The 12,669-nt window shown below is 43.0% G+C and overlaps 4 protein-coding genes across 4 annotated transcripts in view; all 4 read left to right on the plus strand.

Annotated features, from left to right (window-relative positions):
- Positions 1–390: 390 nt before the first annotated feature.
- rpp25b (ribonuclease P and MRP subunit p25, b) lies at positions 391–1,305 on the plus strand. Its single transcript, XM_067249449.1, has one exon. It carries the CDS (start codon positions 391–393, stop codon positions 1,303–1,305), a length of 915 nt encoding a protein of 304 aa, XP_067105550.1.
- Positions 1,306–5,088: 3,783 nt separating this feature from the next.
- Positions 5,089–7,537, plus strand: LOC136955284 (cytochrome c oxidase subunit 5A, mitochondrial-like). Its single transcript, XM_067248957.1, has 5 exons — positions 5,089–5,223; positions 6,094–6,210; positions 6,622–6,743; positions 6,998–7,124; positions 7,398–7,537. Exons 1-4 carry the CDS (start codon positions 5,151–5,153, stop codon positions 7,109–7,111), a joined length of 426 nt encoding a protein of 141 aa, XP_067105058.1. The 5' UTR covers positions 5,089–5,150; the 3' UTR covers positions 7,112–7,124; positions 7,398–7,537.
- Positions 7,538–8,016: 479 nt separating this feature from the next.
- On the plus strand, positions 8,017–11,403 carry fam219b (family with sequence similarity 219 member B). Its single transcript, XM_067249043.1, has 6 exons — positions 8,017–8,222; positions 8,533–8,641; positions 8,882–8,975; positions 9,097–9,174; positions 9,335–9,386; positions 9,599–11,403. The coding sequence occupies exons 1-6, from the start codon at positions 8,157–8,159 to the stop codon at positions 9,746–9,748; spliced, it is 549 nt and encodes a 182-aa protein (XP_067105144.1). The 5' UTR covers positions 8,017–8,156; the 3' UTR covers positions 9,749–11,403.
- Positions 11,404–12,291: 888 nt separating this feature from the next.
- Positions 12,292–12,669, plus strand: part of LOC136955288 (AT-rich interactive domain-containing protein 3B-like) — a 35,481-nt gene continuing 35,103 nt past the window's right edge. The window contains exon 1 of the mRNA XM_067248965.1: positions 12,292–12,342. Within this exon, the coding sequence (XP_067105066.1) occupies positions 12,307–12,342 (36 nt within the window). The 5' untranslated portion in view covers positions 12,292–12,306. The remainder of the gene's footprint in view (positions 12,343–12,669) is intronic.

The raw sequence follows: 12,669 nt of genomic DNA on the forward strand, positions 1-12,669 counted from the left end.
TTACACTGAAAAAATGAGCTGTTCCTGGAATTAAGACAGGGACGCTGCAGCTGAAAGATTTTCTGCTCGTCTTTCCTGAACTTTCAAGATTGTCATTCATGGCGTGAAATTGAGATACTCTTTAACAGCAGCAGCTTGAATTGTCCCATCAGTATTCTTCATACACCAGCTGGCGTTTATCTTGTTTTCCCAGCTCTGTCTGAGTAGCTGGGTGGAAAGAACTCTCACAGAGCAGGATCATGTTTTTCGTCTGAAGCCCTAAAACTTTGTAACCGCTGAATGAATAAAAAGACTGTTAGAAGAAACAGAAAATGATGCTAGCCTGGCTTCTATGCGGGGAGATTTTCTGACTGGACTTGGTTGTGCAGGAAAGAACTGAGGACAGAAGCCATGTTCACAGGTTGCGGAGTTGCCGGTTTCCAGACCCAGTACCAGATCCCAGCTCCTGTTGGACCACATACAGCCCTGGAGGTGAACAGGCAGGTCCAGGTGGAGGTTGCGGTGACCCCGCAGATGTATCCCCCCTTCCAGGGTCAGGCGTACTGTGGACACCTTCCCTCCACTTCCCCCTCCACCACGCTAAACAACATCTCTACGTCGTCGCAGACCTCACTCCCCATTCCTCCTCCTCCCGCCGCCCTCAAACTGGGGCAAGGGGGGTTCAAGAAGATGTGTCGCACCGAAGAGGATGGTCCCTGCCCATTCCCAGGGCTGCCAGCAGGGGTTTTGGAGATGCGCGTCAAGGAGGGCAGTAAGATCCGCAATCTGATGGGCTTTGCCATGTCTCGCATGCAGGGGGAGAGGGGGGAGGTGCCTGGCGGTGCAGCCATGGGGGTCAGCGCCAGGGGAGGCGGGGTTGGGGGTGGTCTGAGGCAGGTGGTGTTCACCGGCTCGGGGCGCGCGGTTACCAAGACGATCACGTGCGCGGAGATCATGAAGAGAAAGGTGGGGGGTCTGCACCAGATGACCAAGCTGCGCTACAAGGGCGTGAGGGAGGTGTGGGAGAGCCAGGAAGGGGGGGCCTCGGAGATGACGGTGCACAGAACCGTGCCCTCCATCAGCATCCTCCTCTCCAAAGACCCCTTGGACCCCCAGGAGCCCGGTTACCAACCCCCAGAGACCCTCAGTGCTCTCTGGGAGGAGAGAGACGGGGCCGGTGAGGGTGGGGCTGGGGAGGGTGCCCCACAGGCAGCTAGCAAGAGAACACTAGGTGTGTCTCCCCGTAGCAGCCACCCTGACTGCAAGCGAGTGTGTCTAGGGGAGGGAGGAGGAGTAGGAGGGGGGTCTGGTCTTACCCCTCGCTGACTGACTTGGCTGGACTGTTGAGGGGCAGTGGAGGGGAATGGATCAGGGAAGCTCACTCAGTCCTGCCCTCCGCCCCAGCACAAAGTAGCCCAGACAATCAGAGCACTCACTCAGATGGAACCGAGCTCTCTGAGCAGAACTGAGCACACAGGCCCCTGACTGCACAAGTCAGCCTGAAATGGGGCCGGAAGTTCTGTACATATGGGGGCTTATGGAATGCAACTACACTGTAAGCCCAGTGAAATGTTTTTTTTCGTCGTCATGCCAACAGAATTTTAAATTACGCCGTTCATGCCTAAAGAGCTTGAATATCTTCCTTTCTCTTACACAATATCAGCACCACAAAACACAAGAAAGGACGAAATTAAATTTTAGTCGCCATTCTCTTTCTTTCTAAGATGTTGCTTATTTAATTTTTAGTCTTGTTTTATCTGTATAGTGTATAATCAAAATGCAAAAGTTGGGTCCTCGACATTTAAGTGATTATCGATAAGTATGCCTATGTTTGTTCAAAGACGTCATCAATGACAAATGTAACACAGTATATCCATGGAGTTTTGTTTTGTCTGGAACATTAATCATATTCAAAAATCTAATAAATTATTTGAAAAATAATCGTTTGTCTTTCTCTGTGCTCACCACTCATAGTAGCCTACAACTGTTAAACACTGTGTCTGGAAAGGTAATCCCTGGGTGCTGATCCTTTGATAAGCTTAGCAGGAGTGAAATTTGTCTAAAAGACAGCTGATTTAATGACATAGCTGCTGATAAGACACACAGCTCCCCAGCCTGCCTGTTTGACAGAGCAGCCTGCAGGCAAAAATACAGGCACAGATTATCATTATGATTGTAACACCACATCACAACAGGAAGGGGAGATGGATTAAAACTGTGGCTGAAAGAACTTTACGTTTTCCCCTTAGAATGTGAAACCACGGCAACAGTCTGCTTAAATTTATGGAGTTTTATTCATGCAATCTTAGTTCTACCTCAGCCTTCAGTTCTGTAGGTTTTTTGTTATGGTTTGATTTCTTATGAGGTGGTTCAACCAAAACAAATTAATAGTTAATCTCTTCAGAAGATTGTTGTGGTCATCAGATTAACCATACGTAGTCTGTTCCATTATGTGTGCAGTATACACTACTGTACAATTCTATGGTGTGTGCAGTGTGATTACATTCATCAAACCTTAAATGAATTGTTCAAGATGTAAAAGGAAAAATGATGTATGTTGCTCTCCTTCTCAAACAGCCCAATGAGAGCTTTTCAAATCTAACACTCTTGCATTTGCTCTTTACGAACCATGTCTGCTTTAGGCATAATAATAAAACTTTACAAATGTAATGGGAGTCTTTCCCTTGATCATACTGAAAATCTTCAAAGTCAGGGCCGCACGGCTTAATATCGCTAATGATCAAAAAGTCTTCAGTGGCTTATGCATTGGACCACTGGAGTTCTCTTGCAAATGATGAATTCTTGAGTCTACACCCAGTGTTAGGGTGAACCTGTCTTGGAAAGGATGAGCTGGAAATGGCACAATCCTATTGTGTGGAGTTGGACGAGAGTACAGTGGTTGGCCAGCTCTTCTCTCTCTATGGCAGACACACCGATTAACCTCCTTCACGAACCCATTAAATGAATCAGAGCAAAGCAGAGAAGCCAAGGTTGAGTAGGGAAAAAACGCTGCCACTGCAATAAACCCCATATGGAACAAACTGTGTGTCCTCAAGACTGCAGGAAGGTTATCGCTTCAGGTCGTTGTTATCACACAGTTAACAGCTTTCACAGAGGAGGCTCTGGGACAGCAAGCCAGTGATGCAGGTCACATAGATAGCAAGGCTATAAGTAAATCTCATATCGACCCGAATCCTGTTATCAAGCATAAAAAATTCTAGGCCAAGAGTAAAATGCAGAGGGGGGTAATTATATAGAACTTGATAGCACACTTGAGTGAGAGCCCTGATAAAACACAGTGACAAAAGCATGATACCAGTGTTAAATCCAATGTGGCATTGTAACAAATAGGGTAGTACTGTGAAGTAGTCAAAACTCAGCATGAGAGTGCGGACAAGGTTATTCACCAGCTGAGTCTATTTATACCGTTTTATTCCGAGGTAATCATGGAGGTGGTTATTGAGTTCTCTACACTGTTCTCTGAAAATAATGTTCCAATGTACCTGATTAAATACATATTTATAACAATACTGAGAGTACATCTTTTTCATATTTTATTGATCATCACAACAAAGTTAGTATTTGGATCTATTAGCTTTGTTGCACATTTTGAGGGAAAGCTTGCCAACTGCATAGAATTTGAACAGAGAGAAAGGAGAGAGGGAGAGAGAAACAGAGGGAGAGAATTCATTTTGAACTTGTGATAAAAGTGTGTGCACTCTATTTCTTTTCCCCTCTCTCTCCGTCAGATGAGAGCGAGGTCTGTGGAATGGCGTGGGAGTTCACTATCTCCCAGCCTCCAGATGGTTCCGTCTCCCCTTATCTAGAAGAATGGGCGCAGCCTCCATTTTTCACCCCCCCTTATCTAGAAATCCTTTAAATTGAATATTTACTGGGGCTATGTTTTCTGCCAGAGTTAGTATATAGAAGACCCCATTCCTCTTTCTTGTTGAGACAGGCCAAAAGGTTTTTTTCTCTCTCTCTCTCTCGCACACTCTCACTCTGCCTTGTCAGGGGAAAGGACAATGATTGATTGTGTGATCTCCAGAAAAGAATGGAGGGTTAAGCTGGGCACCGCATAAAGATATTAATGGACAACCCTAAAGGGAACATGTTCAACAATAGAGAGAAGTATGTACTCAAAATGACAGGAGCCAGACGTCCTCCATCTTGTGTCAAAAGTGAAATAGAGGGAATTAATCACTTTTCGCGCACACCATTGTTTCAGCGTCCCCTCTGCTCACAAGGGGTTACAAGCACACTCAAGCAGCCATTGAAAACATCTTATTGCAATTTAACTGACTAGGGGGATATCTGCATAAACAAACATGTCACAACTCCCCCCCCACCCCCCCACCCCCGGGTAAGTGGGAATGTCTTTTCAAAACGCTTCTCTGAAATTCTTCCATGTTGGATTAATCAGTGCAGCTGAGGATGTAATTGCAGGGCTGAAGTCAAAGCTGCAAGTGCAGATAATAAAGACTGAATACATGGCTGCCAGAAATCTGAGGGAAAAATACAAGAATAGAGAGACCAATCATGACTTGAAAAGCTATCTTAAATTGTTGGACCACAACACCATTGAACATTATATGCAGACTTTTATATGGGAGAATAATGTTTAGGGAAAAGATGGCTGCTCAGTGCGTAGATAAATTTTTAACAACCTCTTCAAAACTTTAATCCTGAAAATATGCTGGGTCACAAAATGTAGGCTACTCCATCTCTGATATGTTGAGTCAGAGAGTCAGGTGGCTGAGCGGTAAGGGAGTCGGGCTAGTAATCTGAAGGTTACCGGTTCGATGTAGTTCTTCTGACAACCTCTGAAGGATCTAGGATCATGCCTCTCACTACTTCAATATGTTGCCATCTAGTGGAGAAAAACGACTATCACTGCCAAGGTCAGTTTGTGAAAAGAGGACATCTAAGACGTTGAAGTAGTCTTTAAACTGGAAAACCTCATACAGAATGAGGTGTATCATTATCGTTCTCTCTACCCCATAGTAAAAATTGGTTAAAAGCAGTTTCCTTGCGAATGATGATGGCCAAGGCCCAGCACGTAGCCCTTCATCGAGTATGCGCGTGCGCAAAGCCTCCTTTCTAATGTCGGTCTGAATCGGTTCCTAGTCAGTGTACGGCAACATAAGCCACTGATTTAGTAGGTCTGCATAATGTTCAGAGCCGTAGTTCGACTCTCAACTTCTGGAATACGGAGTTTAGCGCGGCCACAACCCTGTCATTCGGGTAAGATTGACACCTAAGTTTACAGTAATGTATAGACTGATTAAGAGTTTTGCCAAAAACGTTAGCTACTGTAACTTGCTACTGACTGTACCTCATGCTAGCGTTAGCGATCCTGGCTGGCTGGCTATATAAGATAAGCTAACCTTAGCTTGCTAGCCTGTAATACTGTCAGGGTGACATTGGTTAGCATGTTAGATTAATAGTGACAATTTTCGCTTTTCCATTATCTTTTTCGGCCATCATAGCGAGCATCTTGTTTGTAAAAGTAGCAATCCATATCACACAGATATCGAGCTAGCTAACAAGCTAACCATCAAAAAGCTACTAATGTGACCTTGTCTTGCGATGACCCATGTTTGACCAGGTCATCATCACACGTCCACTAAACTATATGCAGCCGTTGTGTTTTCAGTGACAGTTTAGACTACACTAGAGATGTGCAATGTTTAAATTACATATTTTCATTCCTGAATCTAACGGAGTTTATGGTAGGCCGATGGTGATTGCTGTCCTCACATGACCTAGTGGTTACCTGAATACAGACTTAACATTGACCGTAGGGAGGAAGCACTCCAGCTATGGTAATGTTATATTTAATCAACAGTATGCGGATTACAGCATGTCGGCTGTTTGGTATTTCGACTTTATGTCGACAACAATCTATTTCATGCTGCTTATTTTCCAAATCTGGACTGTTCTCGAAAATGATAGTTGACATTGAAGTAAGGAGGTCAGCTTGTTTGTCAGGCTGAGTGGGTGGGTTATGGGATTACAGAATAAGTTATTTTAACTATTCTTATTTGACAATGCCACAAATCTCTTGTCCTTAAAGCAAAACAGACCACATCACAACCACTTTCTGTTTTACAGCTCCACTGCTGTGCCGAGGATACTCCCATGGCAAGGTGGAGACAGATGAGGAGTTTGATGCCCGCTGGGTCACATACTTCAGCAAGCCAGACATTGATGCATGGGAGCTAAAGAAAGGTAACTTCCAAACATATGAAACTCAAAGTGACTTATACGTCTGGGCCCTGTGGAAGTAATAATAGTTTAGCTAAAGCAATTTGGTTAACTAAGCAAATATTTAACAGGGATGTAAGGATTTTGTCATCTTCCCTCTTCAAGTGACTTCTCCTGAGAAGTTTCATTTTGTATTTATGGTTACTTTCTGGACTCATTGCATTGTACTTGTAACATTTAGAATCTAAATACTTTGTATAGTAGTTTAGCATTAATATTAGCTTTTTGCCTGATTTTGTTATTGACATGTCTCATATGTTGCTTTTCACTGCTGTAACGATCCAGTTTCCCCTCGAGGATTAGTAGAGTTACTGCCTATACTATCTCTTGAGGATCAGTAAAGTTACTGCCAATACTGTCTGTCTTGGCTTGCAGGCATGAATACCCTCATCGGTTATGACCTGGTACCCGAAGCTAAGATCCTGGACTCGGCTCTCCGAGCCTGCCGAAGGCTGAACGACCTGGCCAGCGCCATCCGCATCCTCGAGGCAGTCAAGGTCAGCTGCCAAAACATGCTATCAAAACATGAACCTATGTTTATTTATCTGATACTAGCCATTATCATTTGATTATTATTCTCAAACTGCATATGTTATGTGTGAGATTGGTTTATTGTAGTGCCATTGTCTTCACCTAATGTTGGCAATGTTCCTTCATTGTTACTGGTTTGTGATGTTTCAGGTGCTATATGTTATACGTTGGAATGGTTTTGACTTTCTTGCATACTAGTAAACATTTTGTGTTGATACAGGACAAATCAGGCCCACACAAAGACATCTACCCATACCTGATTCAGGAACTGACTCCTACTCTGGCTGAGCTAGGCATCTCAACACCAGAGGAGCTTGGTATTGACCGGTTATAGACCCCGTACCTGGGTGAGTGCTAGATGTGTTATGCTCTCATATCTTCTGGAACCATGTTGTGCATTCATTTTTTTTAATCAAGGAATGTAGCATTTGCCATTATTGTGTTTTTTCCTGATTTTACACTAGTACAGCATGTGCAATAAACCTTAGGCCAGAGCATGGAAATTGTCCTGATGTCTACCTGCACAAGAATGTTGTTCTGTATTATAGCTTATAAAAAAAACATGTTTCATTTTTGGGCTTCAGAAAAAAACTGATACACTGTCATTGTTTTATCCTCAGGTCATTGATGTTCAAACAGAATCACTGTTCTTCAAAGTTATGTCCCAGTTCCAATGTCTACGATGTTGACTGAAACTTCTTATCCGGTTGTGAATAAATAAATGGACCTAATAAAAAAAGCAATATACTATTGAATCAAATGGTTTTTCTCAGTTTTGTTCACAAAATTCTTACATTGTCTTTTTAAGTGAAGTAAACTGATACCTTTCCTTCTGTGGTTAAAAACTATTAAACACTTTTATTGATACATCAACTGTGTTCTAAAATGTGTTAGAATATCTTGTTTGTTGCTGGATACACGCATTTTACGTTTTTCAGTAAGGTTTGTTGGCAGTATCAATCACATTGATTTTGACAGATGAAAATCGTCAAATAAAAACTTTAACAACATGTATGCCCTGAAAACGGTCCTAAGAATGAATACCACATACATGAATCCAACTACTGATAAACCGATATGAAAAGACTGCATGGATGCCATCCTAATTTTAAGTATTTATTCATTTTTGACCATAGATAAATAACTCTTAAATAACTTGAGCACAGTTTCCATCCTTATGGGTTCATCATGTGGTTGGACAGGAAACGGAAGTAGTTTTGCAGCAACCGTAATAGCGAGCGAGCTAGGCTGATTACTGCCTGGCTAACAGCGTTAGCTTTAGCTATCCAATAACAAAAACGTTCCTCTTGGGTGTCTAGGGAAGTCGAGAAAGTGAAAATGCCTGTCTTGTGGTGTATAGCGTGACAATCTTCAGCAACATGAATGACATTGAGGAGGAGAGGGATACCCTCCTTGCTGACCTACCCGAATCCCAAGTTTTGACGGTAAGTTTTCATATTGAATTGGAGAGCTGGCTAACCAGCTAGCCCGGTTGTTGACGAACGAACGGGGACAGATTTATTGACTCGGTCTTCTTGCGAATGGCACCCAGTACTTGATTTTCTATCATATGAATAATCCGAATAAAGTCAGATAACCTCATAAATGCAACACACCTAGCTAATGTTATGTGCTTATAGCTACTCGGCTCACCAACACACAAGCGTGAATGAAAAATATACCAATTATAGTTTAAGTCTAAATCCATGTCTTTACTAACTATTCACGAACACGCATCCTTTCCTTGGACACTAGGGTCCTGGCACCAGCGCAAGAAGCAAGACAGCTGATGGGGGCATCCGACCATTGGAGAAGAGGGGGCCTTACATCATGTCTAAAGCTCCGGCGATTCATATGAAACTACGTGGGTCCACTTTTCCACTCTGTATTTTTACATAGTATATCGTCTGGCATGTTTTGTGTGTCATTCATTCTGGTTTAGGGGTCTACATTCCAACAAAGTAAATTATTTCCCAGTGAATCATTCCTTAAGATGTAGGGCTGTTATACTCGTACTAACAGACACAGAGTGTGCATATAGGCATATTTCATACTGACATAATTGATCTAATTTCACTTAATGTCGCTGTGATTGTGTTTGCAGAGAAGCATAGAGAGATGGCCAGGAAAGCATTGAAGAAAAAAGGCCTTACATCAGGGGGGCCAGTCCTGCAACAGCCCAGACAAGGTGGAAACAGGTAGGATCATATCTGGTTATGTTAAACACATGGTGTTGTTTTGTGATTCACTCTGGAGGAAGGAATGGCATAAGATATTCAAACCATGCATTTTCAAGTTATTCTGGTTTTTGTTTTCCAGAAGCGTGAAGTTTAACAAGGGCTATGCCTCCTTGAGTCAACATGCCGAAGACACCCTGGTAGCACTAGACTCTGACAGGTAAGGCTAGCAGCTGTTGATGGTATTGATAATTTTTTACATAACATGTATGTTACTGTGTCCTGCACAGTGTGTCATGCACATTTATGGAGAGCTCGTTCACACAGGCTTATAAAACTTTCCACCTCATCTCGAATGGTTTTGTGTTTTGTCCTTGCAGTGATGAAGAACAGGATGTGGAGCAGTACTCCTCAGGTTACTCTTCAGCTGAGGTGAGCTAGCACAGATGACTGTAGTGACATGCTGTCCTACATCTTTGTTTTTTGGTTCTTTGCTTTCCCCTTATTGATAATTTTATATTTGATCTATTTAAATCTCTCACACACATGAATGCACACACCCCTATGAACTGCCCCTGCCTACCTACACATCACTTGGAATTCCCGCCAGTATTTCTTGACTGTCCCCTGATCCGTGTTTGCAGGTCCACCCTGACCTGAGCAGACAGCTGCTGCAGGACGGCTACCGTCTGGACGAGATCCCTGATGACGAGGACCTGGACCTCATTCCTCCTAAAGCCATGGGCTCCTCAGGCTGCTGCTGTTCTGAGGCCTCGTCCTGCTCTATGCAGTGAGCTATCCAGGTCCCTGACCTGTACCTGACTCCCCGGATCACCTGACCTGGACCTGACGCCCCAGATCACCTGACCTGGACCTGACGCCCCAGATCACCTGACCTGGACCTGATGCCCCGGATCACCTGACCTCTCTATTACCGTGGCCTTAGCCAGAGTCCAAAGTCAGGCCCATCTGCCAACCCTCTAACTAAGCATGGACCCCCCCCATCCCTCTAGACTCTAAGCCCCCTTTGCTCGTTTAGGGCTATGCTCCCACCGTGCCCTAAAACCCAACACATACACGTGCATGGATGGATGGTTGTCCCAAGCCTTAGCCACTGTCAGAGATCTGTCGCCCTGAAGGCTGACCCTGGTCTTTTTATGGAACTGGATGAAATGCAAACCCTTCAGAGGTTCTGTATGGTAGAGCAGGGGGATTCTTTCCTCTGGTATTGCACCAGCTCATCGGACATAGATAGGGGCCACTGTCATCTGTATGCTTATACGGTCAATCGCTTTAAGGCCATTTAGACATTGTAAAGGGAGATACAGCATAGTAAGCATAGCGGTCCAATGTGCTAATGCTCTGTAGCTGTGTGGTGTTATCGCCTTTTTTCCAAAGTGAGCTATTTGGAAATCCTACCAGAACATGAACATTCCCTGACCATTTTCTTCTAGATTTCTTCTTCTAAATTTGTATTTGTTTCTTTGTAATTCAGTAGGATCTAAACTCTAAAGAGCTAAGTCCTTTGGTCCATGGCTCTGATGTTATTACAAAGTTGTTTTGGATGTGAATGAATGCTTCAATGTGATGTAAATGGTGCTTGAATGTTACGTCTGCAGTCCAGCACTTAGTCAGACTGACTCTTTCAATGCTGTGTTCCAAAAACAATGACATTCTTGATATGGAAATGTCTGGCATGTTCCCCTCCCACAAAATGGCACTGTTCGGTAGTAACTTGGCCAGAGGTGCTCGGGTCAGTTACTGTGTGTACTGTGTGTTTGAGCTGGTCACCCAGTCACTGAGGTCAACCACTACATAAAGGACTCCCCTGTTCCTCAACCTCCTACCAGGCTTTTCAATGAGGAAGCTCATTGTAATGTTCTCCCTCTGTGGGGGATCTGACCAGAGGCCACCTTGAACCTGTCCTTACCATTTTGACATTCATTTCTCTCATCCTCTTTATTTCACTCTGCAGATGTTACCGTTTCCCAGCTGTCTATAATGTTACAGTGTTTTCTTGGTTTGGTTTTTAAAGCAGTGCATTGTGAGTGTTAAATACATTTACTGTATAATTGATTTTGTCTTTGTTGGACATAAGGAGTGATTTCTGTCACTTTTTGAGGAGGTGTTCACCCAATTTAAGAGTATTTATGTTTATTTCTGGAGACTTTGTGGAGGAAGTGTGTCTTGTCTGATCAGCTTTGTAGTTACATGTACATTAGGCTAATTACTGCACTCTGCATCAGGTGCAGTCAGTAGTCATAACACTGCACTTGCCTGTACTATGCAACTCACAGGACAATCTGCTTCTTAATCCTCCAGTGCTACAACATACCAAGTGTTACTGAGTGCTAAATGCAATAACTTGAATTATTATGTCACAGAAAACACTATTATTTGTATATGATTATAAATATTGTTTTGCTATATTCAAGTAATAAAAACTATACACCATGTCTTGGCTTTGTTATTAAGATATGCTTCCAATTGACAACTAGGTTGATTCAGTACACATACATTGCACATACATGTTGAATAACTTGAATGTGAGCAATGAAGAAGCTGAAGGCCTGTATTAAATAATGAAACTGTATGGTTGTTCAGTACATCTTCAGAACATATTTCATCCACAAGGGGGAAGCATTGAGCTAAAAAAATATTTAACGCTAAGACTAGAACATAGGCCTATTTAAATTACAACTATAACAAAGACATACAGTAACCTGTTTAGATTATTCGACAGTTCAAATAACGTTCGACAAGAAACAACAAGGAACGTAGACTCGTGTTTGCCTCTGAATAGTAAAAGCATAAACATTCATTGAGTACAGTATTACATTCTAATTGTTTCATATCCATGTCCAATGTAATCGCTATGGATTTTCAGCACAGTTACAACACACGAGTCTATTGTACTCTATAAAAAAAGCCCCTGTTCGCAAGATTAGACTGTGACAGAGGTGCCATTCCAATGGGATTTGCATACGTGCTGTAACTATTCAACCAACGTAGCGCTGCAACTCTGTAACTTGTTGCTGTCACTGGGCGGGCCCTAATGATGTTGTGCGCCTAAGCGGGGGGTGTCATTCTGGGGGAAGGAAAATCGAGTCAAAGGAGTTACCTCTATGCCAAGCTTTTCGAGATATGAGATCGGGCTATTTTCGTGTCCGTTCTTTTCTACAATTTAAAAAAGAAAAGTAAAAAACAACAACATTTGAGAGTAACGACCTTCATTCGCTCATCTGCTGGTGGACAAATTCAACACCGTTGTGCATGCACTATTTCTCAGTGTGTTTACAAGTGATTGAAAGCGTGCCAGCGAAGAGGGAATAGGATAAGCAAGGAAGGAGGGATGGTGGACAATTCCGGTAGCAGCAAGGCACAAATGGTGAGTTGTCCCTCCGTTTGGCGCTATGCCCTGCCCGAGCAGTCGTTGTGTCATATCTTTTTTTTTTTTTGCTGTTAAGCAAATGTTGCACGAGACTGAAACTACAGTCATGGTATAACGCCTTCACGTTATTAGTACTATGTGTATGAGAGGTTACAAAAACGTAATTGACATATTCTGTGTTCCTTCTTTTTTGGGGTAATGTAAATTATTGAATTCAAACCACGCCGTGCGTAAACAGCAGCCTGCATTTCATTCATATACTGGATATTTGATCGATTGGTAATATAGGCTATAGTATTCACCAATGACCTTAATCTTAACTAC

The sequence above is a fragment of the Osmerus mordax genome, chromosome 13, assembly GCF_038355195.1.
Source record: "Osmerus mordax isolate fOsmMor3 chromosome 13, fOsmMor3.pri, whole genome shotgun sequence".
NCBI classification, from domain to species: Eukaryota; Metazoa; Chordata; class Actinopteri; order Osmeriformes; family Osmeridae; genus Osmerus; species Osmerus mordax.

Excerpts from the sequence above, each read along its gene's own strand:
- rpp25b (XM_067249449.1), top strand. The coding sequence starts at position 391 with ATGTTCACAGGTTGCGGAGTTGCCGGTTTCCAGACCCAGTACCAGATC.
- LOC136955284 (XM_067248957.1), top strand. The coding sequence starts at position 5,151 with ATGTTCAGAGCCGTAGTTCGACTCTCAACTTCTGGAATACGGAGTTTA. Across the intron at positions 6,211-6,621 it reads TGCATGGGAGCTAAAGAAAG|GCATGAATACCCTCATCGGT; the intron begins GTAACTTCCAAA and ends CTTGGCTTGCAG. Across the intron at positions 6,744-6,997 it reads GCATCCTCGAGGCAGTCAAG|GACAAATCAGGCCCACACAA; the intron begins GTCAGCTGCCAA and ends GTGTTGATACAG.
- fam219b (XM_067249043.1), top strand. The coding sequence starts at position 8,157 with ATGAATGACATTGAGGAGGAGAGGGATACCCTCCTTGCTGACCTACCC. Across the intron at positions 8,223-8,532 it reads CCGAATCCCAAGTTTTGACG|GGTCCTGGCACCAGCGCAAG; the intron begins GTAAGTTTTCAT and ends CTTGGACACTAG. Across the intron at positions 9,175-9,334 it reads GTAGCACTAGACTCTGACAG|TGATGAAGAACAGGATGTGG; the intron begins GTAAGGCTAGCA and ends TTGTCCTTGCAG.